Source organism: Plecotus auritus (assembly GCF_963455305.1).
Source record: "Plecotus auritus genome assembly, chromosome: 2".
In the NCBI taxonomy this organism is placed as follows: domain Eukaryota; kingdom Metazoa; phylum Chordata; class Mammalia; order Chiroptera; family Vespertilionidae; genus Plecotus; species Plecotus auritus.
This window is the reverse complement of record NC_137771.1, coordinates 28,562,799-28,590,501: the sequence shown is the minus strand read 5'-3', so window position 1 is coordinate 28,590,501 and position 27,703 is coordinate 28,562,799. Positions and strand designations below refer to the sequence as shown.

The window sequence follows — 27,703 nt, the reverse complement described above, 5'->3', positions numbered from 1 at the left end:
ACCGAATGTAACTCAGGTCCTGTCACTCTGCTTAAACTTCGATGACTTCTCATTAGAATAAAAGCCAAAATCACTACTACAAGCTACCAGATAGATGACAAATGACTTCATCTACTGCCTATCAGCCCGCTGGCTTCTGGGTTCTTCCAAACCAAGATTTTTCCTACCTCAGAGCCTTTGCACACACCATTCTCAAATCAGAATCTGGAAGGCTCTCCACCTCCATGCCCTCCATTTTGATATGGCCTGTTCCTCCTAGTTCTCTAGACTCAGGTTAAATGTCACTTCAAAGATTTCTTTTCTGGCCACTTCACCTAAGGTAGGTTCCTCTATTATTCTCTATTCCAGCTCTCAGTTTCCCTCAGAGCACTTACCACAATTCGTAATTTACTTGTTACTTCTTTTTGTCCTCTATTCATATTAGAATGTTAAGTCAAGGAGAGCAAGAACTGCTATCTCCAGAACAAAAACAAACAAACAAAAACAAAAAAAGAACTACCTCTAGCACTTAGCACCATGCCTAGCACGTGGTAGACACAATATTTAGTGAATCTGTCTTCCATGCACTTCAAACATAAGTTCCTCCTTTAAACTCAGCAGTAATTTCCCACGGGAGGAAACACGCTCCCCATTGTGCAAAGAAGGAAACCGAGTCCGGTTTCTAACTTGTCTGCGGTCACTGAGCTAGTAACTGAAGGAGCCGGAGACGTGTAGGTCCCCAGAGCCCTCGCTCAAACACCACACTCCACACACCACACTGAAGTTTCCATTTTGGGGGACCCAGCAGTCCAGGAGCCCTTGGATATAAAACCAGGAAGGAGAAACAGCCCGCCCGCGGGCTCCCGAAGTTCCCAGCAGGCCCTGCGCTCCGAGGTGCTGCCTGACAAGTGGGCGGTTCCAGGCGCCGGAAGACCGACGGGAAACTACGTTTCCCAAAAGGCTCCGCGGGGCGCGGCTGACTGGCGGAAGCGAGGCCGGCGACGGCGTGACGAAGCTCAGGGACGCTGGCGCGCGGGGTTTAAACTGCGGCGGTTTACGGGCGTTAAGACTTCGTAGAGTTAGGGGAGTTGGAGGTTCTTGGTGTGTGTTTTTTCCGGCGCATCTGCCGACTGACTACCCAATGGACTCGGCGTTTCAGGCCCGCTTGTTTCCCGGTCTCGACATCAAGATCCAACGCAGTAATGGTGAGGGGCGGGGTCCCGAGGCCTGGGGGACCGTGGGCTCGGAGACGGCTGAAATGACTGCCCCTCCCCAAACGGCAGGGCCCTGAGACACTGTTGGGGATTTCCCTCACCACAGATCCGGGTCTCTGCACTGGCAATCCGTCTTCCCCACCCGGGGCTGGGGCCCCCTGCCTGGTGGTTGGTCCTCTGGGAGTAGGCGGGGCTCCTCGGGGCCAGTGGACCTTCCAGGGAAGCTAGGATTGCTAGAGTGACTTCCTCTCCAAAATTCTCCCTTGAGACTGCCCTGGTCTTGCAGGGACCTCGGCTTCCAAGCCCCTCTACTCTCCTATAAATATTGCGCACCTGCAGTGTGTCAGGCACTGGGATTCAGTGTAACAAGACAGATCCCTGCTCTTCAGGAGATTGCAATTCTGTTCTCTCTCTCTCTCTCTCTCTCTCTCTCTCTGTTAAGTAGCTACTTGTCTTTAGGAGAACCGTCAGGATCAAGGTAGGGAAACCCGAGGGCGCTAGAGCCTCAGTGCTGTGTTGAGGAACAGCTCACCCAAGGACTAGACAAAGCCTTGGGCAAACTACGGCCCGCGGGCCGGATCCGGCTGTTCTATCCGGTTCTCTTGCTCTCCCCTCCGCTCCTTTACTTTGAATTTATATTAGTTCACACAAACACTCTATCCATGCTTTTGTTCCGGCCCTCCCGTCCAGTTTAAGAACCCATTGTGGCCCTCGAGTCAAAAAGTTTGCCCACCCCAATACCTTCGCCCCACTCTGTAGGCTCTTTTGAGGGGGGGCTGAATCCTTATCCCCTGCAACTCGGTTTTAAGACTTCTTCTCTGCCCACCTCACTGTGGGATGTCCTATGGGTGAAGTGCCAGGAAGTTTGTCTCCTGTTAAAAAGAAAGGCAGCTGTCCTTTCCTTCAGGTCAACTCCTCATTGAGAGTCTCTGTGGGATCTTTATCTTTTTAAAAATATGTTTTTATTGATTTTTAGAGAGAGAGGAAGAGAGAGAGAGAGAGACATCGATGAGAGAGAAACATCCATCAGCTGTCCCCTGCACGGCCCCCACTGGAGATTGAGTCCACAACCCAGGCATGTACCCTGAAAGAGAATAGAACCCGAGACCTCCTGGTGCATGGATCGATGCTCAACCACTGAGCCACATTGACCAGGTTCTCTGGGGGATCTTAAAAGTGAAAAAGATGGGTAACTCTGGCCTTTTTATATTCTAGGCCTAATTCACAGTGCCAATGTAAGGACTGTGGACTTGGAGAAAGCCTGTGTTTCAGTGGAATGGATAGAAGGAGGTGCCACAAAGGGCAAAGAGGTAGGTTCTACCTAAAAGATTTGTGTGAAAATGGGACTGGTGAGAGCCTTTAAAACATTTTTTTATTGATTGATTTTAGGGGGAGATAGAGAGGGAAAGAAACATCCATTTGTTGTTCCAGTTACTTACACATTCATTGGTTGCTTTGTTTTTCTTTTATTTTGTTGCTTCTTGTATGTGCCCTGACCGGGGATCAGAATCATAACCTTGGCCAAGAGCCTGTTGTTTTGTTTTGTTTTTTAATATATTTTTATTGATTTCAGAGAGGAAGGGAGAGAGAGATAGAAACATCAGTGATGAGAGGGAATCATCGATTGGCTGCCTCCTGCATGCCCCATACCGGGCATGTTCCCTGACTGGGAATCGAACCTTGACCTCCTGGTTCATAGGTCGACACTCAACCACTGAGCCATGCTGGCCAGGCGAGAACCTGTTTTTCTTTTTCTTTTAACATATTTTTATTGATTTCAGAAAGAAAGGGAGAGGGAGAGAGAGATAGAAACATCAATGATGGGAGAGAATCATTGATTGGCTGACTCCTGCACGCCCCCTACTGGGGGTTGAGCCTGCAACCCCGGCATGTGCCCTGACCTGGAATCGAACTGTTAACCTCCTGGTTCACAGGTCATTGCTCAACCACTGAGCCACATCAGCCGAGCTGAGAGCCTGTTTTTGATGCTGTGTTGTCCTTCCTGATCTCAAATATGATGCTCTTTGGATGCATTGGGATTTTATTTAGTAAGGCCTATTCTGAATATTCTGAATTGCAGCAATCAACAATTTCTGGTGTTTGTAGAAAGCAAACTGTACGGAATCCTAAAACCTTGCTCACCTAAGCTAGCTTCTGAATGCATATGATAATTGTTTGGGGAGCAAAATTGATAACCTAGTTGAGAAGACAAAAGTATGTGTCTGAAACACCACATAACAAGGCAACTTGTGATAAATGGTACAGGTGAATAGTGCTAGGGCAACTCAGAGGTGGAACCTATTGAGGATGAGCAGGGCTTGTGGGAGTGGGCAGGAAAGTTTAGCAGATGGCCCTCATGGGGACTAATGAAGAAGCTGGCTACAATCAGTAGAAGGCTCAGGCTGCTGGGTCTTCATCTCTGGCACTAAGATGTTTGAGGTTTTATTCTGTAGCCAGTGGGGTGCCTGGGAAGAATTTTGAGGAGAGGAGAGCTGTGACTAAGACATTTATGCTTAGAGGCATTGAGGTGTGGTGAAGAGGTCACCAGGCTAGGAGTATGAAAACCTGGGTTCTAGTCTGTCTTTGCCACTACTTTATATGTTCTCAGACATGTTTCTGCCTCTCTTAGAAAAATTCAGTTTCCTCATCTATAAGGTGAGGATGATAATATCAACCTCATAGGGTTGTTGTAAGGATTTAGTCAAAAAATCCTTTTGTGCAGGTTTCAAAGTGCCACACAAGAGACAATACAATAAAAAAGGCAGACACTGTGTTTGGTGCTGGTGATACAGAGGTGTGGGTGAGACAGACCTGGGCCCTCTTTCATGGAGCTTAATGAGATAAATGTACAGGGCTTGCTTAGGATAGCACCTTATGGTAGGTATGCAGATATTTATGTGCTGTGTTGGAGAAATAAATGGATCGAATACTTTACATTATCTGCTCTTGAATAAAGAAATTTCTTTCAACCAGCTGCTAGTTCTTTATAATTTGTTTTGGTTTGGTTTGTTGTTGTTTGTTTAGAAATACAGCTCTTGTTGTGTCTCACATATTGCCTTTAGAATAAGGTCCAAACTTCTTGTGAGGCATTCAAAAGCTTTTCAAGATCTGATCCCAATCAACCTTTTTCTTTCTATCACACAGAATATCTTGTGCCAGGGGCAAGTAGGGCAGCTCCCCACTCTGTGACCATGCCTAGGGCCTTGCTGCCTTCACACTCTTATTCTTTCCTCCTGGGATGTTCACCCTTAATCATCAATGTGAAAAGCAGTTAGTGTCAGAACTAGGATTACGGTTCTGGTTTCCCATGTTGTTTATACTTTCTGGAGTTTAGGGATCGGAAATGGGGGAGGGATATGTAGTAAGGGCCTGTAGCTGTCCAAAAAAAGTGGACAGACATATGGTTATTGAAGTATTTGCCAGTTTTTGCATTCGGTTACTCTGTCTTCCTTGTCTATCCCATGCTACTTTGGTTTCTTGCCCTTTGTATATATATGACTTCTCTCCCCACATTAGAACGTGAGCTCATTGAAGGCAAGGGCAATATATGTCTTTTTTAAAAAAAAAAAAAAATAATAATTCTTTATTGTTGAAAGTATCACATATGTCCCCATTTTCCCCCCGATTCACCCCTCCAGCCCGCCCCCGCCCCAGGACCTCAACGAAGGGCAATATGTCTTAATTCATCTTTGAATATCTCTTTTTACTGCCTTACTTGTGCATAATACATTTTTGTTGTTGTTAATCCTCACCTGAGAATATTTTTCCCATTGATTTTTATTTATTTTTATTTATTGATTAAGGTATTACATATGTGTCCTTATCCCCCCCTTTGCCCCACAATCCCCCCACTCATGCCCTCACCCCCCTGGTGTCTGTGTCCATTGGTTATGCTTATATGCATGCATATAAGTCCTTTGGTTGATCTTTCCCCCTTACCCCCACCCTTCCCTACCTTCCCTCTGAGGTTTGACGGTCTGATCGATGCTTCTCTGTCTCTGGATTTGTCCATTGATTTTTTTTTTTTAATATATTTTATTGATTTTTTACAGAGTGGAAGGGAGAGGGATAGAGAGTTAGAAACATCGATGAGAGAGAAACATCGATCAGCTGCCTCCTGCACACCTCCCACTGGGGATGTGCCCGCAACCAAGGTACATGCCCTTGACCGGAATCGAACCCGGGACCTTTCAGTCCGCAGGCTGACGCTCTATCCACTGAGCCAAACCGGTCAGGGCTGTCCATTGATTTTTAGCGAGAGTGGAAGGGAGGGAGAGAGGCAGAGAGAAATATCAATGTGAGAGAGACACATCGATTGGTTGCCTCCCACACACATGCCCCGACCAGGGCCAGGGATCGAGCCTGCAACCATGGTATGTGCCCTTGACTGGAATCAAACCCACAACCCTTCAGTTCCCAAGCCGATGCTCTATCCACTGAGTCAAATTGGCTAGGATGCATAATGAATTGTTTAATAAGCCAGTTAATAAGTAGGAAGTAAAGCTCTCACCCTAGTGTGTTTGAGTTGTTCCTAGAGAGTTTCAGGACTCTGGTGATGTAAACCTAGAATTGTGACCTCACTGCAGGCATGAGCAGGCTGCTGTGAATAGTGAAGAAGTTTCTGGGCCTATTAGAAAAATGTAGGTAGATTAGGGTTAGGTAGCAGCTCTCTGGAACATGTCCCTGCCCATAAGATCCTTTTTAACTATCACTGGGACAGTTAGAACTTGTTTCCTCCTTCGTGTCAGCCAGCAAGAAGTGTTTCGGGCACTGTGCCCAGCAGGATCCCACTGCCCAGCAGAACAGTAGGGGAACCAGGTATCCCAAATCTACCGTGGACTACTCGACTGTTTGCCTGCCTGCCTGTCTTCTCTTCATCTCGTTCTCATTACTGACATCTACCGTAGCTTGGAAATCAGAAACCAATATCCATCTAGATGGTAAACCACAGCTAAGGAATAAATATTTATTTATAGCTATTGGTACTTGGTGGAACTTAAAGTTGGTAAAGTCTGAATCTTGGTTGCAGAGATGCAATTGGATTGAAAAAGCTATGTTATTTCATTGAAACTTTCATTTGCTCCTTCCAGATTGATTTTGATGATGTGGCTGCAATAAACCCAGAACTCTTACAGCCTCTTCCCTTACACCCGAAGGATAATCTGCCTCTGCAGGTGAATGTAATGGTAGGTACCTGTCATCTGGCTGCAGCCAGTGCCCCAGAGGATTCACTTGGCTTTTGGCTCTTTGCTGGATTGTTTTCTGAGACTACCTTGGACTTCAGCCCGGTGCTTGGGCCCTTGAGAATTGATAAGAGCCATATATGGTGGTGGTATGTTTTGTTTTTCAGAAACAAAAGCGCAGATCAGTCAACTCCAAAATTCCTGCTCCAAAGGAAGGTAAATGGATTTCCACTGGCTTATTGTCATGGGGTTGTGCCCTGAATGATGTTCCTGGGGCTTAGGAACCTGTGAAGTAGACTTATTGTTCCAGTTTAGCAGGTGGCTTCTATGTGAGCTGAGTCCTGCCCCATCTTCCTCAGTGAGGAAGAATCCAACCTATAGGGAGGAGGAAATGGAGAGGTATTGGTCAAAGGGTGCAAAGTTTCAGTTATGCAAGATAAATAAGTTCTAGAGATCTAATGTGCAACATAGCGCCTATGATTAACAGTATTGCATTGTGTACTTAAAATTTTACTGTAAGGGTAGATCTTATATTAGTGCTCTTACCACAGAAGGAAAAAATAACCATAACATAGGGGGTGGGAGGAAACTTTCAGAGGTGATAGGTATGTTTATGGCATTGGTTGTGATGATGGTTTCATGTGGGTGCGTACTTACTCCAAACTCATTAAGTTGAATACATTAAATATCTACAGCGTTTGTATGTCAGTCATCCCTCAAGCCAGTTAAAAAAAGAAATTAATCCAGCCATCCAACCTACAGCTCTTAGACCAACCTCTCAGGGACCTGGTGCATTTGGGAAATTTGCTGACAGGTCTAGAAGTCTTTGTTGTAGAATCCAGAGTGGTAATCAGCTTGGGCAGGCTTGTTTTCTTCCCTCAGGGGAACAATGGGCCTTGGAGTGAGTTGGTGAACAAGCTGTGAGAAAAGCTAGGTCCAGGTTGTTTAAAAGTATGGTCTAGTCCAGTGGTCGGCAAACTCATTAGTCAACAGAGCCAAATATCAACAGTACAACGATTGAAATTTCTTTTGAGAGTCAAATTTTTTAAACTTAAACTTCTTCTAACGCCACTTCTTCAAAATAGACTCGCCCAGGCTGTGGTATTTTGTGGAAGAGCCACACTCAAGGGGCCAAAGAGCCGCATGTGGCTTGCGAGCCGCAGTTTACCGACCACTGGTCTAGTCGATGGTGCTATGGAGATCTGGGGGGTGGGTTAGGATGAGTGGGATTTCAGCAATGCCTCAAAAGGTTGGGCTTTCTCTGCAGAAGTCAGCATAAACCTACTTTGACTACAATAGTCTGTGACCATAGTGGGTGGCTGAGGCACAAACTGCCCAAGAAATCCAGCTTATTATTCAGAACCAGCTATACCTGCATGGCCTATCCCAGTGCAGAGAATATCACTGCCCTGCATGATCTAGCTATCCCAGGAGCCAAAGTAACTCCTTGGCCCAGGATGAAAGTTGTGAGCTTGGGCTGGGCATGAGTGGTGTGGTGCTGGCCCTCTCTTGCTGGCCTGCAGGAGAGATGGAAGTGGCAGCAGTCTCACTCCACATGCCTGACCCCAAGGGATATTGCCACAGCTCCTTGTAAATGGAAAAAAAAATCTTAATAAAGGTGCATGTTATTGAACAGTGGAATGAAGCACAAGATTATAAATTTTTTGGGAAAAAGGAAAATATTAATAATTTATGCTCTTTATGAAAGACATGGATTATATAGAGCCATCAGATCAACCTAAATTTAGGAGACTCAGAAATTCAGTACAAGTTGATCTTGGCCTACATGACACCACATGTTCTGTTTCCAAATGTTTGACTTACTTTTTTTTATTATTATTTTTTTAAATATATTTTATTGATTTTTTTACAGAGAGGAAGGGAGAGGAATAGAGAGTTAGAAACATCGATGAGAGAGAAACATCGATCAGCTGCCTCCTGCACACCCCCCACTGGGGACGTGCCCGCAACCAAGGTACATGCCCTTGACCGGAATCGAACCCGGGACCCTTCAGTCCGCAGGCCGACGCTCTATCCACTGAGCCAAACCGGTTTCGGCTGTTTGACTTATTTTATTTTATAGGTGAACTAGTGGCCCGGTACACAGATACATGCACATTGAAAGGAAATTAGTTAGAAGAAATATTTTAATATCGCTATTCGCCCTTTCTCTATAATAGAAGTGTCAGAGATGAAAGAAAATTAGTAAAATGTATATGAAAATAATATATAAATTTATTAATAAACAATAACAGCATGATATAACAACAAAGACATATAAAAACAACAAAAACATGATATAAAAACAACATTGATTAAAAACAATGACTGATAAATTTATTAAAATTATTCTAGCCCTAATCGGTTTGGCTTAGTGGACAGAGCGTTGGCCTGCGGACTGAAAGGTCCCAGGTTCGATTCCGGTCAAGGGCATGTACCTTGGTTGTGGGCATATCCCCAGTAGGAGGTGTGCAGGAGGCAGCTGATTGATGTTTCTCTCTCATCAATGTTTCTAACTCTCTATCCCTCTCTATAAAAAATCAAAGTATATTTTTTAAAAAATTATTCTAATATCTCCCTATACACCACATTAAGAGTAAAAACACTTTCAGAGTGCTTGACTAATTTCCCTTGTGATGAAGTATTTACAACTTTAACATCACATGCTCTTCGAACTAGAGAGAAAGCAACATATAACTGACCATGTCTGAAATTGGGTTCAGGTAGGAATATTCCTACTCTGTCTAGAGTTTTTCCTTGTGATTTATTAATAGTCATTACAAATGCTGGGAAATTGTCTTTGAATTAATTTAAATGGGAGGCCAGTGTCAGATGGGGACAAATGAATTCTTGGAATCAGAACAACCTCTCCTTCTGCAGATCCTGTTAATACTTCAGCTTCAATTATGTTAGGTCGAAATCTTTTGATAATCTAGTACCATTACAAAGACCCCATTTACTATTAAGATTTCTCAGTAGCATGGTGATTACACCTACTTTCAATTTTAATTTATGACACAGCATTCCGAAGGAGTAATACTATTAAGAAATTCGATGGGAAAATTTTCCTTTTTGGCATCATCTGTTGAATCGATGGAATCATCACTCCAATAGGTGTGAAAATCTCCATCAAGTGTATCTAAAATTTTTTCATTTAATTTATGAATGTGCTCATTTTTAGGACAAAGAATTGCACGTTTAGTTATATTTTTTTCTTTTTTAAAAAAAAATATATTTTATTGATTTTTTACAGAGAGGAAGGGAGGGGGATAGAGAGTTAGAAACATCGATGAGAGAGAAACATCCATCAGCTGCCTCCTGCACACTCCCTACTGGGTATGTGCCTGCAACCAAGGTACATGCCCTTGACCGGAATCGAACCTAGGACCCTTGAGTCCGCAGGCTGACGCTCTATCCACTGAGCCAAACCGGTTAGGGCTAGATATATTTTTAATATTATCTACAGATATGCTATTTCCAAAGGTAGTTTCAATAATAGATATGTTACAAATCATTTTATGAGGGATTTCAATAATATCCATTTCGAGAGCTTTATATGTATTGCTCATGCGCAAATCAGCGTTTATTTTTAAATTGCCTGTGTGTGTCATATGTACCAGCCGGTCAGTTGGATGTACGGACATATGGTTGATCACTTAACCATATGTGTGTGTGTGTGTGTGTGTGTGTGTGTGTGTACACACACACACACACACACACACATATATATATACACATACATATATATATATACACACACACATATATAGACACACACACAATACTATAGGCCCGGTGCACGAAATTTGTGCATAGGGGGTGGTCCCTCAGCCCAGCCTGCACCCTCTTCAATCTGGGACCCCTCGGGGGATATCCTACTGCCGGTTTAGGCCCAATCCCGGGATTGGGCCTAAACCGGCAGTTGGACATTCTTCCTCCAATCTGGGACCGCTGGCTCCTAACCGCTCGCCTGCCTGCCTGCCTGTTTGACACCTAACTGCTCCCCTGCCGGCTTGATGGCCCCCAACTGCCCTCCCCTGCTGGCCTGATCGCCCACAACTGCCCTCCCCTGCCGGCCTGATGGCCCCCAACTGCTCTCCTCTGCCAGCCCAACTGCCCTCCCCTGCCACGACCTGCCAGGCCCCACCTCCATTGTGCCATCTTGTGACGACGTTAGGGCGTGATGCGTGAGGGCATGATGACCACCTAGGCTATTAGTATAGATAGGATTGTTTCTCTTTATGTAGGAAAACTACAAAGATGGTTAGAAATGAACAAGAATTTAAATATAACTCATTTGTTTCTCTCAGTTAAGCATTCTTCTAGAAAATCAGGGTAACTGATTCTCTGGGTTTCTGATGTGTGGCCGAAGTTTGGCTCTGTAAAGCTTCCTGAAGCTGTGGGAAAAGCCCAGACTTTGGAATCTGACAGTCCTGGGTTCACATCCTGGCTCTGACTCTTACAATTAAATGACATTAGACAAGTTGCTTAATATCTCTGTACTTTAATGTTCCCTTCCATCAGGTGGGAATAACTGCTATTTATCTTCTACTGTTTTGAGGTATGGGAAGAACATTGTAGAATGGTAGGTGAAGGATTAGGTCTATCTCTCCAGAAATGACTTCATATTGGCTGTAGATCCCTCCATTTGCTCAAGACAGAGAGATGCTCTTGTGGGAGATATCCTTGCCCTTAGGAGCTCTCAGGTTTGCAGAATGTGAACAAATTAGTTTTGGGGTCACTAGTACTTAGCCTGTCTAATTTTTCCTTTCCTGGTGGTTAGGACCCATCTCACCCTGTATAGAATCTGGAGGGTTGCTCCACCAGCCCTCCTTATCATGCTACACTGATTGTCCCCGGTTCTTCAGGTCTCCGAAGCCGCTCCACTCGCATGTCCACTCTCTCAGAGGTTCGCATCACCCCTAAGGAGGATGGTATGGAGGTGGACCTGCCCGTGCGTGCCAATTCCCGCAAGCAGTTCTTAGTTCCTAGTGAGTAATGAATCTCTTCTCCCTGTTTGACGCCCTGGAGCAGCTCCTCACACATTTCCTGAATCTGTTCTGGAATATCCTAAGATTCCTACATACCCTGGCTTGGTACTTAGTATTCTTCTGCCCCTGCCCCACAGCTCCCTTATCTGGAAAAAATCTTTTTCCCCCCTTACTTGAAACATAATATACAGTATATACAGAGAAGTGAACATATCATTGAGTATATACAGTTCTTGAACACACTCATATAACTAACACCCAGATCAAACAGAGCATTACCAGCACCCAAAAGTCCCCCTTAGGTACTCTTTCCAGCTCCTAAGTCCCCAACGAAACCTATAATCCTGACTTCTTTTCATTTATTTATTTATTTACTTACTTACTCTGGTTTAATGAAAATTTGATCCATTATATTTTTCTTAATTAGAAATGATTTGCATCAAGGTTTTGTTGTGGGGCATACAGGAACTAATGAGAATATTTTTAATAATACATATCAGTACTGTGTCCAAGAAGGCCACAGAGCTCTGTAAAAGAGACATAATTCTTTTTTTTTTCCAGTTCTTTTTTTTTTCTTTATTGATTAAGATATTATTTTTTTATTTTTTTTTAAATATATTTTATTGATTTTTTACAGAGAGGAAGGGAGAGGGATAGAGAGTTAGAAACATCGATGAGAGAGAAACATCGATCAGCTGCCTCCTGCACACCTGCCATTGGGGATGTGCCCGCAACCAAGGTACATGCCCTTGACCGGAATCGAACCTGGGACCCTTCAGTCCGCAGGCTGACGCTCTATCCACCGAGTCAAACCGGTTTCGGCAAGATATTATTTTTTAATATATTTTTATTGATTTCAGAGAGAAAGGGAGAGGGAGAGAGAAATAGAAACATCAATGATGAGAGAGAATCATTGATCGGCTGCTTCCTGCACTGGGGATCAAGCCTGCAACCCAGGCATGTGCCCTGACTGGGAATTGAACCGATGCCTCCCTGTTCATAGGTCAGTGCTCAATCACTGAGCCACGCCGGCCAGGCAATTGTCAACTTTTATTAGATACATAAAGTAGATGAAGATTTTGTAAGATACCCAACCATTACATCTTACATATATCAAATTTAGCTCTTACAAAATGAAGGTAAAGGATCATGACCAAGTATGGGAAGTAATGAGTTGTCATGGGTTGTACCTTTCAGGGTTGAATTAATATGAATTAGTATGGTTAGTTTTGCTCATGTTTCTATTATTGCTGGCTTTTCAGTCTTCGCTCCTGTTAACCACCCGAGTTCCAAGGCTGTTTTGTTTTGTTTTTTTGAGTTCCAAGGCTTTTGAAAGTCAGAAAGGCCTGGCTTTTCTCCCAATGAGTAGAAAGACTTGGCCGAAGAACCCATGCTTGGGTCAAGCCTAAGGAATTCAGGCCTTAAAAGGCTTTTCCCTTCATGGTGAAGCCCATACTGAGTTACCCTTCTCTTTCTTTTTAATCCTCACCTAAGGATATTTTTTCCCATTGATCTTTGTGTGTGTTTTTTTTTTTTGTTAATCCTCACCTGAGGCTATTTTTTCCATTGATTTTTTTTAGAGAGAGTGGAAGGGGGAGAGACAGAGAAACATCTATGTGAAAGACATATCGATTGGTTGCCTCCTGCATGCACCCTGACCAGGGCCTGGGATGGAGCCTGTAACCAAGGTATGTGCTTTTGACCAGGAATCAAACCTGCATCCCTTTGGTCCATAGGCCAATGCTCTAACCATGAGCAAAAACAGCCAGGGCAGGGTAGTCAAGATTTCTTGATCCAGGAGCCAGACCCTGTAGAGATACTGGTCCGGTTCAGGGTATGGGCTGAGATAAAGGCAAAAACCCAAGTTCTGCTCACACTATAGGAGCCCAAGCTCTTGCTGAGCTGGCAGTCAGTAGCCATCCTCCTGGTCCATGAGCCACGAGGGCTCAGCTGAGTACAGCTGCAGTAGCCTGCCGGCTTCTCCAATGACTCTTGTTTCCTCACAGCTGGCCCCCCTAGGAACTCCTGCCCTGCAGTGGCTGAAATACCATTTACGATGGTCAGCGAGGAGGTAGAAGAGCAAGTCCATTCCGTGCGAGGCAGCTCTTCTGCAAACCCAGTGAACTCAGGTAGACATGCTGAGCTGTCTGCTGCCCTACTCCTAGTGCAGGACAGTTTCATTCTGTTTCAAACCTGGTCTGCCTTGAGTTCAAACTGCATTTGTCACTTGGGGGCATGTTTCCCTCTGGCCATGGAATCAATTTTGCACAAAGGTGACCCCTTCCCCTTAAGCTGGCAGAAACCTTCTAATGTAATTGAGGTGTTGTCACAACTATAGTGTCTTGGCTGACGCCTGAAGAACAGCCTAGAGCAGTGGTCGGTAAACCGCGGCTCGCAAGCCACATGCGGCTCTTTGGCCCCTTGAGTGTGGCTCTTCCACAAAATACCATGTGCAGGCGCGCACGTACAGTGCGATTGAAACTTCGTGGCCCATGCGCAGAAGTCGGTTTTTGGCTCTCAAAAGAAATTTCAGTCGTTGTACTGTTGATATTTGGCTCTGTTGACTAATGAGTTAGCCAACCACTGGCCTAGAGTAACCATTAAGACTGAGCAGTGATAGTCTCACCTCTCTGGTTGTTGAGAAAATGCCACAGAGGTATGGGGAGAGTTTGGGTTAGACCTAGAGTACTCACGTGGGCAAATCTTTACTTGGTGAGTTTGACCATCCCAAGAGTCACATCTACTGCTTCCTCTCCTTGCATATGGTGATTTAAGTGCAAAGGTCTTGAGAAGGCCTAGTCCTAGGAAAGGCCCTGGACTCAGTATAGCAGCTGGAGAAGAACAGGCTGGCTGGCCTAGACAAGTAAAAGAATGAGCTTTTCCTCCCCTAGTTCGTAGGAAATCATGTATTGTGAAGGAAATGGAAAAAATGAAGAACAAACGAGAAGAGAAGAGGGCCCAGATCTCTGAAATGAGAACAAAGCGAGCTCAGGTATCTTTCTTGGGAAGCTAGGGCAAGGGTTTTTTGACAGATATCCTTAACTGCAGTGTTAATGGCAACACAGATACAGTTGGGCCCCAGCATTACTGAGGCTCCAATTCTGATATCCCGGAAGCTTAACTGGTATCTCATCAGGATTCAGAGAACAATTAGTCAGATATTCTTCTGAGGGCCTTCACGTGGGGACTATTTCATGCTGACTGTTCGGTGGGCACGCCTGTCACACAGCACAGTTGCCTGTTTCCCCAACCTCCTTGGGGGGGGGGCGGGGAAGGCGTGCGCGCGTGGTGGAGGTGCTGCAATGCAGGTCTAGTTTGGAGCATTTCCCCTTAGTTGGGTTCATTGCTCTGGGGAATCCCAGCCTTCTGATCTCCTCAGTGGCCCTCACCCCAGCTCTTAGAGTGGTTTGGTGTATGCCTAGGCCCCCTTGCCAGTCTCTATTTCCAGGGCTTTGTTCCTGGGTTCTCAGCCTAGAGTCAGGGTGGGAGGAAGTGAGATGGTGTGGGGGTTTTGTCAACTCTGATGGGCCAATTGCACAAGGAGAGATGTTGCTTTTACTTAGTACTGAAGTCTAAGAGCACTTACATCTTAGCAGTCAGTGTTTTTTTGCTCTTGTCCCAAACAGGAGTATGACAACAGCTTTCCAAACTGGGAATTTGCCCGGATGATTAAAGAATTTCGGGCTACCTTGGATTGTCATCCCCTTTCTATGACTGATCCTGTAAGTAAACCCAAAGGGCTTCTACCTCCCCTTCCTGAGTAGGTTTGCAATTAATAGACAGAAAACTTTAAAGGAGAACATCGAGAAATCTTCCCTCAATGTTGAGGGTATTTTTAAGATCCTTTGGTGAGTTGAAGTTAGTGAGACCTAGATAAGGGTCTGATTTTTATAAACTTCCCTCTACCCCCACCTTACCTTAGGTGCTCTTAAGTAACTAATGGGGAGGCAGGGTCCTAGTGTTAGATCTTGGCTCCTGACTGGGCCAGACCTGGGATTGGAGGGGAGGGGTTCTGGAGAAGCTTTCTTTAATACTGCCCTAACCTTCTGTTGGTTGGTTGTATCCTCTCATTCTCTTGAAGATAGAAGAGCACAGGATATGCGTTTGTGTTAGGAAACGCCCGCTGAATAAACAAGGTAAACTCCAGTCAGAAAGGGGCTTTGGAGTAAAAGAGGATTCCTGTGTCCAGGGAGCATCCCCTGAAAATACTCTCCTTCTGCAGAATTGGCCAAGAAAGAAATTGATGTGATTTCCGTTCCTAGCAAGTGTCTCCTCTTTGTACATGAGCCCAAGTTAAAAGTGGACTTAACAAAGTATCTGGAGAACCAGTCGTTCTGCTTTGACTTTGCATTTGATGAAACAGCTTCAAATGAAGTCATCTATAGGTTAGTCTCGCCTCTTCTCACCGCCCCCCCCCCCCCGCCCTATTTAGTCTTTTCCATGCAAGACACTGCGGTAACACTGCTCACAGACATGCTGGATTCTAAAGCCCTTCCTGGCCTCCTCTCATGTTTTATTTTATTTTTTAATGTATTTTTATTGATTTCAGAAAGGAAGGGAGAGGGAGAGAGAGATAGAAATATCAGTGATTGGCTGCCTCCTGTACTCCCCACACTGGGGATCCAGCGGGCCCACAGCCTGGGCATGGGCCCTGATCGGGAATTGAACTGTGACCTTCTGGTTTATAGGTCAATGCTCAACCACTGAGCCATGCCTGCTGGGCACCAAAGATATTTTTATTAAGATGGGAGATACAGAGCACATTTGCATGTCAATGGAGATGATGCACCGGAAGAAAAGGGAGTGGGGAACTGCAGGAGAGAAGTCTGAGGGAAGGTGCTTCAGAGAACCAGCAGAAGGCGAACAGGTGGCCTGTGATGGAACAGGGACACTCCATTGTAATGGGGAGGAGCAGAGAATGTGGGTCAGGCCGGTTGGCAGATTTGGAGGTGGGAAGGTGGGGTTCTCAACAAAAAAGGAGGTGAGGCCATGTTTCTTTGGATCAGCTCACATAGAGCTGGCTCTGGTTCTAATTCTGGTTCTGGTTCCTGGGCTGCCATATGCCATTTTGCAGCATTAGCAGTGCATCCTTGAGGGGTTCAGAAGTGAGGTATTACCCATTGCATTCTCTGAGGCTGGGCAGGCTTCAGGGATTCTTCCAGTACCTTGTGCAGCCACCCTGTTACCGTCTGGGCTTTGCAGACTCAGCAAACTCTAGGACTGCTCTGTCTAATAAAGCACCCACAGCCTCATGTAGCTGTTTAATAAAAGTTAAATAAAATTAAAAATTAAATTATTCAATCACATAAGCCACATTTCAGGTGCTTCACCAGTCCCATGTGGAAGTGGCTACTACTGGACAGCACAGATCTAGAACATTTCCATCTGCACAGAAAGTTCTATTGGACAACACTGCTCCAAACTAGAAGTTGACAAACTTGGACCCAATTTGGTTCACAGTCCCTTTTTATATGGCTCTAAAACCAAGAATGTTTTTTATGTTTTTATTTTTATTTTTTATTTATTTATTTTTTAGAGGGAGAGATCTTTATTTTTTAGACATATTTTATTGATTTTTTACAGAGAGAGGAAGGGAGAGGGATAGAGAGTTAGAAACATGGATGAGAGAGAAACATCAATCAGCTGCCTCCTGCACACCCCGTACTGGGGACGTGCCTGCAACCAAGGTACATGCCCTCGACCGGAATAGAACCCGGGACCCTTCAGTCCGCAGGCCGACGCTCTATCCACTGAGCCAAACCGGTTCCGGCATGTTTTTTATGTTTTTAAAGGATTGTTGTTGTTTTTTTGTTTTTGTTTTTTTTGTTTTTGTTTTTGTTTTTTTTTAAAAATATATTTTATTGATATGTTACAGAGAGGAAGGGAGAGGGATAGAGAGCCAGAAACATCGATGAGAGAGAAACATCGATCAGCTGCCTCCTGCACACCCCCCACTGGGGATGTGCCCGCAACCAAGGTACATGCCCTTGACCGGAATCGAACCCGGGACCCTTCAGTCCGCAGGCCGACGCTCTATCCACTGAGCCAAACCGGTTTCGGCGGATTGTTGTTTTTTAATGTGACATAGCTACATGGTCCACAAAGACTATAACATTTTCGGCTCCTACTTTAGAGGGTTTCCTTTGATCTTTGTAGTGTATCTTATTCTGGAAGTCAGCTGCTGACTTCAGGCTTTCATCTATGTCTTCAGAGTCAGGAGCGGCTGGTGGCTCAGAGTGTGGGCCATCCACTTGCTCATGGAAAGTCAGTCCAGCCCCCTTACCCGCCCCCCCTCCGGTTGGCTAGGAGAATTTCAGATTTGTAAGTGGGGCTGAGGTCAGGTGGGACCCCTTTGCAGGAGAGGAGTACTAGTGCTTGGAAGGAGGAATGGAGGACCCAGAAGTTCTGCAGGGGAAGGGCAGCAGGACCATGTTCCAGGGTACACACTTTGGTCAGAGATAATACACTCTTCCCTATCCTTTCTCCTAGGTTCACAGCAAGGCCACTGGTACACACAATTTTCCAAGGCGGAAAAGCGACCTGTTTTGCATATGGCCAGACAGGAAGTGGCAAGACACATGTGAGTATTCAAGCATGGCAGGGTATGAATTTGCCCATGCTTGGGCTGCTCTAGGTCCCTGAAAAGGAAGACAGTTTTGTGTATAAAATCCCCTCAGTGTAGATGCTCCATCACCAGATAATGCTTGTGCCAGGTGCAGAGAGCCTCCCAACTTCGGTGTGGCCCACTGGGGTGATGAAGCCGGTAGTGCTCTAGCCTCGGCCGAGGGCCCTTTACCAAGGTCTTCTGTCCCTTCCTTTTGCAGACTATGGGCGGAGGCCTCTCTGGGAAAGCCCAGAATGCATCCAAAGGAATCTATGCAATGGCCTGTGAGTAGTGTCTTCTGCCGCCATGGGGTTGGGCACAGAAAGCAGGTTGCTTACTTAATTCATGCTCTCTCCCATAGCCCAGGATGTCTTCCTCATGAAGAATCAGCCCCGCTACCGGAACCTGGGCCTGGAAGTCTATGTGACATTCTTTGAGATCTATAATGGGAAGGTAACTGACAAGGAGACCCTGTTTATACTGTTGGGGCCCCTGAACTCTCAAAAACCTTGCGGTTGGCTAGAAATGGTAGAAGCCAAACAATGGACTGTGAAGCTCTGCCCTGACATATGGGGATTTCCTCTGATGGTGGGATGGTACTCAAGAGTCAGCAAGTGCCCTGGCTGGTTTGGCTCAATGGATCAGAGCGTCGGCCTGCGGACTGTGGGGTCCCGGGTTCGAGTCCAGTCAAAGGCACATGCCTGGGTTGTGGGCTCGATCCCCAGTGTGGGGCGTGCAGGAGGCAGCCAATCAATGATTCTCTTATCATTGATGTTTCCATCTCTCTCTCCTTCTCCCTTCCTCTCTGAAATCAATAAAAATATATTTTAAAAAAAAAGCTGTAATTGGGCTTAAAAAAAATAGTCAACAGGTATGACAGGAATACTCTTCAGGGCTCCTCTCAGATGGGAACTTTGCCTTGAGTGTGCCCTGTACTCCCTCAACCCACCTCCTTCACAACTTTCCTTTGATCACCCATATTCTCATATTCATCCTCTCTTCCTCCTGACCCCCCTCTCTGTGTGTATACATGAATACTCACACATACAACTCTTCATTTTTGCAGAGTTGCTTTCCTTAGAGCAGGATCTAGATAATAATAGCTATGTTGATTTTTGTTTAATATTTAAAAATTATTTGTTGATTTTAGAGGGAGAGAGAAACATTGATTTGTTGTCCACTTATTTATGCATTTATTTGGTTGACTCTTTTTTTAAAAATATGTTTTTATTTCAAAGAGAGGAAGGGAAAGGGAGAGAGAGATAGAGATATCAGTGATGAGAGAGAATCATTGATTGGCTGCCTCCTGCATGCCCCCTATTGGGGATTGATCCGCAATCCAGGCATGTGCCCTGACCTGGAATCAAACTGTGATCTCCTGGTTCATGGGTTAATGCTCAAATACTGAGCCACATTGGCTGGGCAATTCTTTCTTTTTTTTAATCCTCCCACCCAAGGATATGTCCCCAATGATTTTAGAGAGAGAGGAAGGGAGAGGGAGAGTGAGAAATATCAATGTGAGAAACATCAATCAGTTGCCTCCCGCACTTGCCCCTACCAGAGAGCGAACCTGCAACCTGGGTGTGTGCCCCAACCAGGGATCGAACCTGAAACCCTCCGGTGCATGGGACAACACTCCAACCAACTGAGCCACACCAGCCAGGGCAGGGTGATTCTTGTATGTGTCTCTTTGGTAGATCTGGCAGGGATTGAGCCTGCAACCTTGGCGTGTAGAGACAAGACTGAGTTACCTGGCCAGGCAGGGCTGCTAATATGACATTATGTTCTAAGCACTATTCTAAGCACTTTACTTGTTCCAATTCACTTATTAATCACAACAACCCTACAAGGAAGTGTTACCATCACTATGCTGCAGGTGGTTAAGTACTTACCCAGGTTCACACAGCTAGTGAAGTATTAGAATCACATCACGCTGAGGCAGCCCAATTCAGAACCCACACCCTCTGCTAGTCTGCCCAGCTCAGGTTCTGTCTTCCCTTCCTGCTGCCTGCCCTTGTCTAAGCTGGGGTAGGCCCTGAAGGAGGGAGGCGTCAGGTGGGGTGCCCAGTGCCTGATGGCCTTAGCCTTGTTCCCTTGCCCGGCACAGCTGTTCGATTTGCTGAACAAGAAGGCCAAGCTGCGTGTGCTGGAGGATGGGAAGCAGCAGGTGCAGGTGCTGGGGCTGCAGGAGCACCTGGTTAACTGTGCTGACGATGTCATCAAGATGATCGACATAGGCAGTGCCTGCAGGTCAGAATTCTGGTGAGGGGAAGGGGCTACTTTCTCATGCCCAGTTCAGGTGACAGACTATCTCTGATCCCACCTGGTTCCACAGAGCCCCACTCTCCCTGGCTTGGGGAGCACGGTGAAGGCCTCTGTGGTAAGGGGTCTCTAAGAAGCTCATCAGGAGCAACTCAAAGTGTCTTAAAGCTAACCAAGGCAAGCTTCCTTTCTTGTCTGGGTTTCTCTTTGCTGTTCCCTCCCTCTGTGATGGGAGACAGGAGCTCTGTGTCTGTTCTAGGTTGAAAGTGCTGGAGCCATAGCTCCTGTAGGGAAGTCTCTTCTTCCAGGCCCTAGGCTGGTGCATTGGAGGCTCAGGGAGCGAGCTGCCCTCTGCAGGGCCCTCACGTTTTGGCAAGTGGTTCATACAACCCCTCCTTCCCTGTGTATCCTGCAACAGAGGTAGCTCATCTTTCCCCGTGTCCTTATGGGCCCCCAGGTCTGGCCATGCCCCTAGCATAGAACCCAGTTCTGCGGCTGCCAGGAAAACTTACCAGCTCCTCTGCTGGAGGGAGAGCTTCTGCCCAGGGAAGGCAGAACAGAAATCTGGGACGAAGACACAGGACTTCTTGTGTCCTGACCGGTGTCCCTCTCTTACCAGAGAATTCACTGCTGTGGACTGGGGTGGCTGGTGACTTCAGAAGCTCATAGCCTTTCTTTGCCCTCCTTTACCACAGGACTTCTGGGCAGACATTTGCCAACTCCAACTCTTCCCGCTCCCATGCCTGCTTCCAGATTCTCCTTCGAGCCAAAGGGAGAGTGCATGGCAAGTTCTCTTTGGTGGATCTGGCAGGGAACGAACGAGGTGCAGACACTTCCAGTGCTGACCGGCAGACCCGCATGGAAGGCGCAGAAATCAACAAAAGTCTCCTGGCTCTGAAGGTAGCAGGGGCTAGCTAGAGGTGGGGACTGCTGGTGGGGGGAGGAAGTGGGCAGTGGAGGTTAAGGAAAGGACCTCAGTTGCACTTGGTGCCCCACAGGAGTGCATCAGGGCCCTGGGACAGAACAAGGCTCACACCCCATTCCGCGAGAGCAAGCTGACACAGGTGCTACGGGACTCCTTTATTGGGGAGAACTCAAGGACCTGTATGGTGAGTAGGGGCTCTGTGGAGGTGGTGCAGGACATCATGTAGGCCTATCCTGGGCAGGAGGCCCAGTGTCCTTGGCTGTCTGGGTTTACAGACTCTAACTTGATGAGCTTCATCCCTGCCTTTCAGTTCCAGACTCCTCCGCTTTGCCTGCCCCAGGGGAGGAAAGGAGGTACTCCGTATATCCCCGCAGCTCTGAGTTTGGGGGAGGTCATTCCTCCCTTACCTGGTGGAAAGGAGGCTCTAGAATTCAGAAGGAGGACCTTTGGGGAAGCAGGAGAGAGGCATCCTGGCTTCTGTGACCTCCCTCATGTTCCTTGGCTTCCAGCCTGGAATACGAGAAGGGCTATGGCCTTGAATGGCTTTTTATCCCTTCCTTATTTTATCCACAAGCCCTTCTAGCTAGAGTCTGCTCACCTCCAGGAATATTCTCTCCCATGTGTGCAGGGAAGATGGGGATTTCAGATTAAGCTCTAAGGCCTTCTCCCTGAGGCACTATCCTGAGCCTGGATGAGATGAGGGCTCCTGGAGCCACAGAGCCTTAAGGTGTGACCTCAGTGTGAGGAATGGGTCAGTGAAGAGATAAAGGAGGGGGTCATAAGATTTGCCTTTAAAGGCAGGGAACCAACTTTTTAAGGAGCTTTAATTTGCAGTGGAGCAAGTTGCCTGGTGGAATGGGTGCTTCATGAGCTCTCCCCCAATACTGTGAGGGTCCAATAGCTTGGAGAAACTCCTCCTGGCAGCCTCTCTCCATGATCCTCAACCTTTAACCATCCATTCCTTCTTTTGCAGATTGCCATGATCTCACCAGGCATAAGCTCCTGTGAATATACTTTAAATACACTAAGATACGCAGACAGGTACCAGTCCCTATGGCCCTGTGGGATGGGGAGCAGGATGTGGGAGAGGAGAAAGGAATGGCGGTGATGAAAGAGGGACGGGGCCCTGGGACTCAGTGCTTACTGTTTACTCTTCCATGATTCAGTGAACCTGAGGTTCGGGAATTCTGACATGATGCTAGGTCTGTCCCCATCCCCTCCACGCCTTGGTAGGGAGTCAGCATGCATGAGGGTCTTTTCCTAGGCCAGAGGCAAAGCTGCTCCTCCATCCCCTTGAAGCCTCAAGGCTGGCAGTCTTAAGTGGTACAGCACTCGTGTGAGTGCCAACAAGGTTGCTATGGGATCAGAAACCTTCTTGTTTCCTCAGGGTCAAGGAGCTGAGCCCCCACAGTGGGCCCAGTGGGGAGCAGCCAATTCAAATGGAAACAGAAGATACAGAAGCCAGCTTTCAGGAGTCTCTGATCACAAGCAATGTAAGGGGCAGGATGGGGCATAGCAAGACAGAAACATGGCCTGCTGAGATGGGAACTGGGCCTTACTCTTGTGTCTCTCCTTTTAGTTTTCCAAGGAAGAAGAGGAACTGTCTTCCCAGATGTCCAGCTTTAATGAAGCCATGACTCAGATCAGGGAGCTGGAGGAGAGGGCCATTGAAGAGCTCAAGGAGATTGTCCAGGTGGGCAGCTGGCCCTGGCATATCCACCCCAGCACAGGCCCGCCGCTGTGCTCAGCACCATTGCCTGAATGTGACCTGGGCTTTGCTTCCACAGGTCTTCAGGTTGACCTGGCAAGAGGCAGCCCTCTACCCTAGCATTCCTCAATTCTTTACCTATTCACCCATCCATTCTTCTAGGGCAGCTAATACCACACCCTCTTCCTCAGCCTGGCACACAAGCTTTCCTCCATCCTAGCCAGAGCTAGTCTCTCCACCATGCTCCTAATTGGGGGTTTTGGAGGATCGTTTATATGCAGGGACCTTGTTATTCAGTGAATGTTCGGTGAGTACTTTCTGTATGCCAGCCCCTGTGCTGCAACCAAGGACCAAAAACATAAAGTATGGATAGTAGGCCCTGAAGTAAGACTTGTTCAGCCCTGATTATTTTATTCATAAGTGATTTCCTTGTGAAAGTCATTTAGCCTCATTGGACCTCAGTTTCTTCATCCTTAAGATGGCTAAGACAGGATGGTTTTGTCTGAGGGTTAAATTATGTGCATTTATTTATTTATTTATTTATTTATTTATTTATTTATTTTTAATCCTCACCCAAGGATATTTTTCATTGACTTTTAGAAAGGGGGGGAGAGACAGAGAGAAAGAAACATCGATGTGAGAGAGATATCCATTGGTTGCCTCCCACCTGCGCCCCAACCAGGGTTGGGGATCTGGGGATTGAGCCTGCAACAGAGGTACCTGCCCTTGACTGGAATCAAACCAGGGACCCTTCAGTCTGTGGGTCAACGCTGTATACACTGAGCCAAACTGGCTAGGGTTAATGTGCTTTTAAAGTGCTCAGCAGCCTGGCCAGCATGACTCAATGGTTGAATGTCAACCTATGAACCAGGAAGTCACAGTTCCATTCCTGGTCAGGGCACATGCTGGGTTGCAGCCTTGATCCCCAGTAGGAGGCGTGCAGGTGGCAGCCAATCATTGATTCTCATCACTGATGTTTCTATCTCTGTCTCTCCCTTCCTCTCTGAAATCAAAAATATATTAATTTTAAAAAAAAGAAAGCACTCACCAGTGCCCAGCATGTGGTCAGTGTTTAGTAAGTGACAGGTGCTAGCACTGCCATGACGCCTACTGTGGAAGAGCAGGTGGAGGGGAGAGGCCCGAAAGTGCACCGTAACAATGGGGTCCCCGGTGCAGAGCAGGAAGGAAGAGCTTGAGGCCCTTGGAACGAGAGAGGGAATGTGGAAGATAATTGCTGAGGCATGTCCTCCCTCCCTGAGTACTCAGGGGTACAAATGTTTAAAAGGACGTGGTACTTTCATGAAGCATGAGAAGTTAGCTCTGATCAGAGCAAAAGGTGTGAGCTGATGATGAAGGGAGATTAAGCTGTGGATAGGTCAGCGGGGACTTGATGCTAAAGGGCCTTATGGTTCAGACCAGAGGCCTAGACTTCGTTAGGAGGACAGTGTATGCCTTTGAAGGGAGTTTCAGAGACTGGTGCCAAAGTCATATCAGAGCTTTGGGTACATCACTGTACCCACGGTGTGAAGCCTGGTTTGCGAACATGGGGGGAGAGAGTAGAGGCACTTAGGAGTTGAGAGCCAATAGGAGATTGATGGAAAGAGATGTTGGTGCCTAGAGTGAGTCTGGCAATGGCCATGAGATTCAAGAACCATTAAAGGGTGGACTTGGTAGGATTTGGGGACAACAGGGTGAAAGAGTCAAGTTGTTCAGATTTCTGGCTTGAGCATCAAGACAGATGATAACATTCATTTGATATAAGGGATAGGGACAAGTTTGGGATATGGAAGAGGAAGAATTGAGTCTGGGGACTTCTGCAGGAGAGGATCGGGAGGCAGGGTGTGGGCCATCTGGAGGAATGGCCATCTGCATTGCAGTTAGGAATGATTTGCTAAATTAGTTTGGTCATTGTTTGAACCGGCAAGGTGCTCCCTGTGTCATTGCAGCAAGCGCCAAGCTGGCTTGAGCTCTCCGAGATGACCGAGCAGCCCGACTACGACCTGGAGACCTTTGTGAACAAGACAGAGTCTGCCCTGGCCCAGCAAGCCAAGCACTTCTCAGCCCTGCAAGGTGGGTGCAGCTGGATGGGGAGCTGCAGGATGGGGTCATTGCAGGTGATGGCAGCTCTGCCCTGAGGGAATGGGGCCTCCGAGGCACTTTCTAACCCCTAGTGTACCACCTCTCCTTCCTTCCAGATGACATCAAGGCCTTACGCTTGGCCATGCAGCTGGAAGAACAGGCCAGCAAACAAATAAACAGCAAGAAACGGCCCCAGTGACGACTGCAAATAAAGATATTTGGTGTCACACCCAGCCTTTTCACCACCCCACTTCTCCCCAGTGAACTTTGGGCACCTGGTTCTGAGCTCAAACAGGCTTTGGTAAATGCCAAGTATTGGGGCATCAGAGCCAGGGCAGCTGGGGAGGGGATCAGAGTGACATGGGACGCTCCTTTCCTTCCTCAGTTGTAGTCCTGAAGGGAGCAAGGATGAGAGGAGGGAACTTTTAACTATCCTATGTGGCCCTTCTTTCCAAGTGGGGAAGGCTCGTTGGCATAGAGCTTTCTCCCGGTCAGCATTCTGCCTGCGTGGACCGGCTGCTGGTGGAGGGCTCCCTGGAGTTGCCCTGGCTTTGGGGAGAGGAAAGGAGCCTTTAGGCCAGCTGTGGTGGCTGTGACCTGCCATCCACACCCTTGATCTGGGCACTAAACTGTCTTATACATTTAAAAGTTTCTGGAACCTCTCCCTACCTTGCTTTGCTGTTTTAAGATCTAAGAGGATCCCTGTTGTTTTTTGTTTTGTGGTTATACATTGTGTCTAACAATAAAGAGGAAAAAAATCTGCCTGTTGTGTGGCATGTGTGAAGGGCCTGGGGTGTGTCTGAACCTTCTGGAAGGGGGGCAGGAGGGGGGCAGAGAAACTTCAATGTGAGAGACGCTGACTGGTTGCTTCCGCACACACCCCAACTGGGGGCGGTCCTAGACCCTCCTGGGAACAGGAGCTATAAGCAGAAAGGAGATGGTGCTCTGTCAATTACAGTCTGCTCAAGGCATATTAAAAGATTGTGTAGCCCTAGCTGGTTTGGCTCAGTGAATAGAGTGTCGGCCTGCAGACTGAAGGGTCCCACATTCAATTCCAGTCAAGGATACATGCCTGAGTTATGAGCTCGATCCCCAGTAGGGGGTGTGCAGGAGGCAGCTGATCAATGATTCTCATCATTGATGTTTCTCTCTCCCCCTCTTCCTCTCTGAAATCAATAAAAAAAAATATTTTTAAAAAATTCTGTGGGTGCCCTCCCAGTGTGTCTCAGTGGTTGAGCATCAGCCTATGAACCAAGAGGTCACTGTTCGATTCCCGTCAGGGCACATGCCCGTGTTGTGGGTCTCATCCCCAGTGGGGGGAGGACGGAGAAGGCAGCTGATTGATAATTCTCATCATTGATGTTTCTGTCTCTCCCTCTCCCTTCTCTCTGAAATTAATAAAAATATTTTTTATTTTTTAATATATATTCTAAAATATATTTTTAAGAAATGATTCTGTGGGAATACTGACAAGAAAGCACTTGGCTTTGGAAAGGATCTGACGGGCAACACCAGATTGGTCTTGAAAAAAGTAGAAGTTTCCCAGGTAGACTGAGGGACCAAACATAGGTCTGGACAGTTTGGGGCCTGGAGGACTCTAGATTCAGAGTCATGGAGCATGAACTATCTAGATGGTAATGTACCACTAAAAGGTTCTTCGCCTCAGAGCCACACAATCAAATGTGTTTTAGAAAGGTCTCAGGGAGCCGAAACCGGTTTGGCTCAGTGGATAGAGCGTCGGCCTGCGGACTGAAAGGTCCCGGGTTCGATTCCGGTCAAGGGCATGTACCTTGGTTGCGGGCACATCCTCAGTGGGAGGTGTGCAAGAGGCAGCTGATCGATGTTTCTCTCTCATCGATGTTTCTAACTATCCCTCTCCCTTCCTCTCTGTGAAATATCAATAAAATATATTTTAAAAAAAAAAAAAAAAAGAAAGGTCTCAGGGAGAGGAGAGGGGAGCAGGGGGCACCTGGGCTCCTATAGAAACTCAGAGAAGGGTGGGGTCAAACAGACAAATTCTGGCCCTCTAAGCCTTGGTAACTTCATTTGTAAAATAGCGTATTCTCTACCTCATGGTGAGAGAATACATGAATTTGAGGTACCATTAAATAACCAAATATAAGACCTGGGTTCAGCCCTGACCGGTTTGGCTCAGTGGATAGAGCGTCAGCCTGCGGACTGAGGGGTCCCAGGTTCGATTCCGGTCGAGGGCATGTGCCTTGGTTGCGGGCACATCCCCAGTGGGAGGTGTGCAGGAGGCAGCTGATGGATGTTTCTCATCGATGTTTCTAACTATCCCTCTCCCTTCCTCTCTGTAAAAAAGCAATAAAATATATTAAAAAAAAAAAAGACCTGGGTTCAGAAATTCAGCTGAATCTGATGTTGGACAGAAATGGCACTAGCTCTAAGGTCTTTAAAGCTTCCATATATCTAACTCCCCGCCCCCCCATCTGTAAAATGTGGCCACCAGCCGAAACCGGTTTGGCTCAGTGGATAGAGCGTCGGCCTGCGGACTGAAGGGTCCCGGGTTCGATTCCGGTCAAGGGCATGTACCTTGGTTGCGGGCACATCCCCAGTAGGAGGTGTGCAGGAGGCAGCTGATCGATGTTTCTCTCTCATTGATGTTTCTAGCTCTCTAGCCCTCTCCCTTCCTCTCTGTAAAATATCAATAAAATATATTTTAAAAAAAATGTGGCCACCAACACCCACCTCACAGAACTGAAAAGATTAAATGAAGGGATGCCACCATCCTGGGCAC

General features: G+C 46.7%; 1 protein-coding gene across 1 annotated transcript; it reads left to right on the top strand.

The window, feature by feature from the left end:
• Positions 1-971: 971 nt before the first annotated feature.
• On the top strand, positions 972-25,707 carry KIF2C (kinesin family member 2C). Its single transcript, XM_080654781.1, has 21 exons — positions 972-1,184; positions 2,409-2,503; positions 6,284-6,379; positions 6,544-6,592; positions 11,245-11,367; positions 13,374-13,496; positions 14,259-14,359; positions 14,994-15,089; positions 15,449-15,503; positions 15,590-15,752; positions 17,857-17,947; positions 18,192-18,255; positions 18,333-18,424; positions 20,079-20,221; positions 20,929-21,133; positions 21,232-21,342; positions 22,132-22,199; positions 22,546-22,651; positions 22,738-22,851; positions 24,813-24,936; positions 25,062-25,707. Exons 1-21 carry the CDS (start codon positions 1,121-1,123, stop codon positions 25,142-25,144), a joined length of 2,166 nt encoding a protein of 721 aa, XP_080510907.1. The 5' UTR covers positions 972-1,120; the 3' UTR covers positions 25,145-25,707.
• Positions 25,708-27,703: the final 1,996 nt, after the last annotated feature.

Coding starts and splice junctions, on each gene's coding strand:
- KIF2C (XM_080654781.1), top strand. CDS start 1,121: ATGGACTCGGCGTTTCAGGCCCGCTTGTTTCCCGGTCTCGACATCAAG. Junction 1,185..2,408: donor CAAGATCCAACGCAGTAATG/GTGAGGGGCGGG, acceptor TTTATATTCTAG/GCCTAATTCACAGTGCCAAT. Junction 22,200..22,545: donor ACACTAAGATACGCAGACAG/GTACCAGTCCCT, acceptor TTGTTTCCTCAG/GGTCAAGGAGCTGAGCCCCC.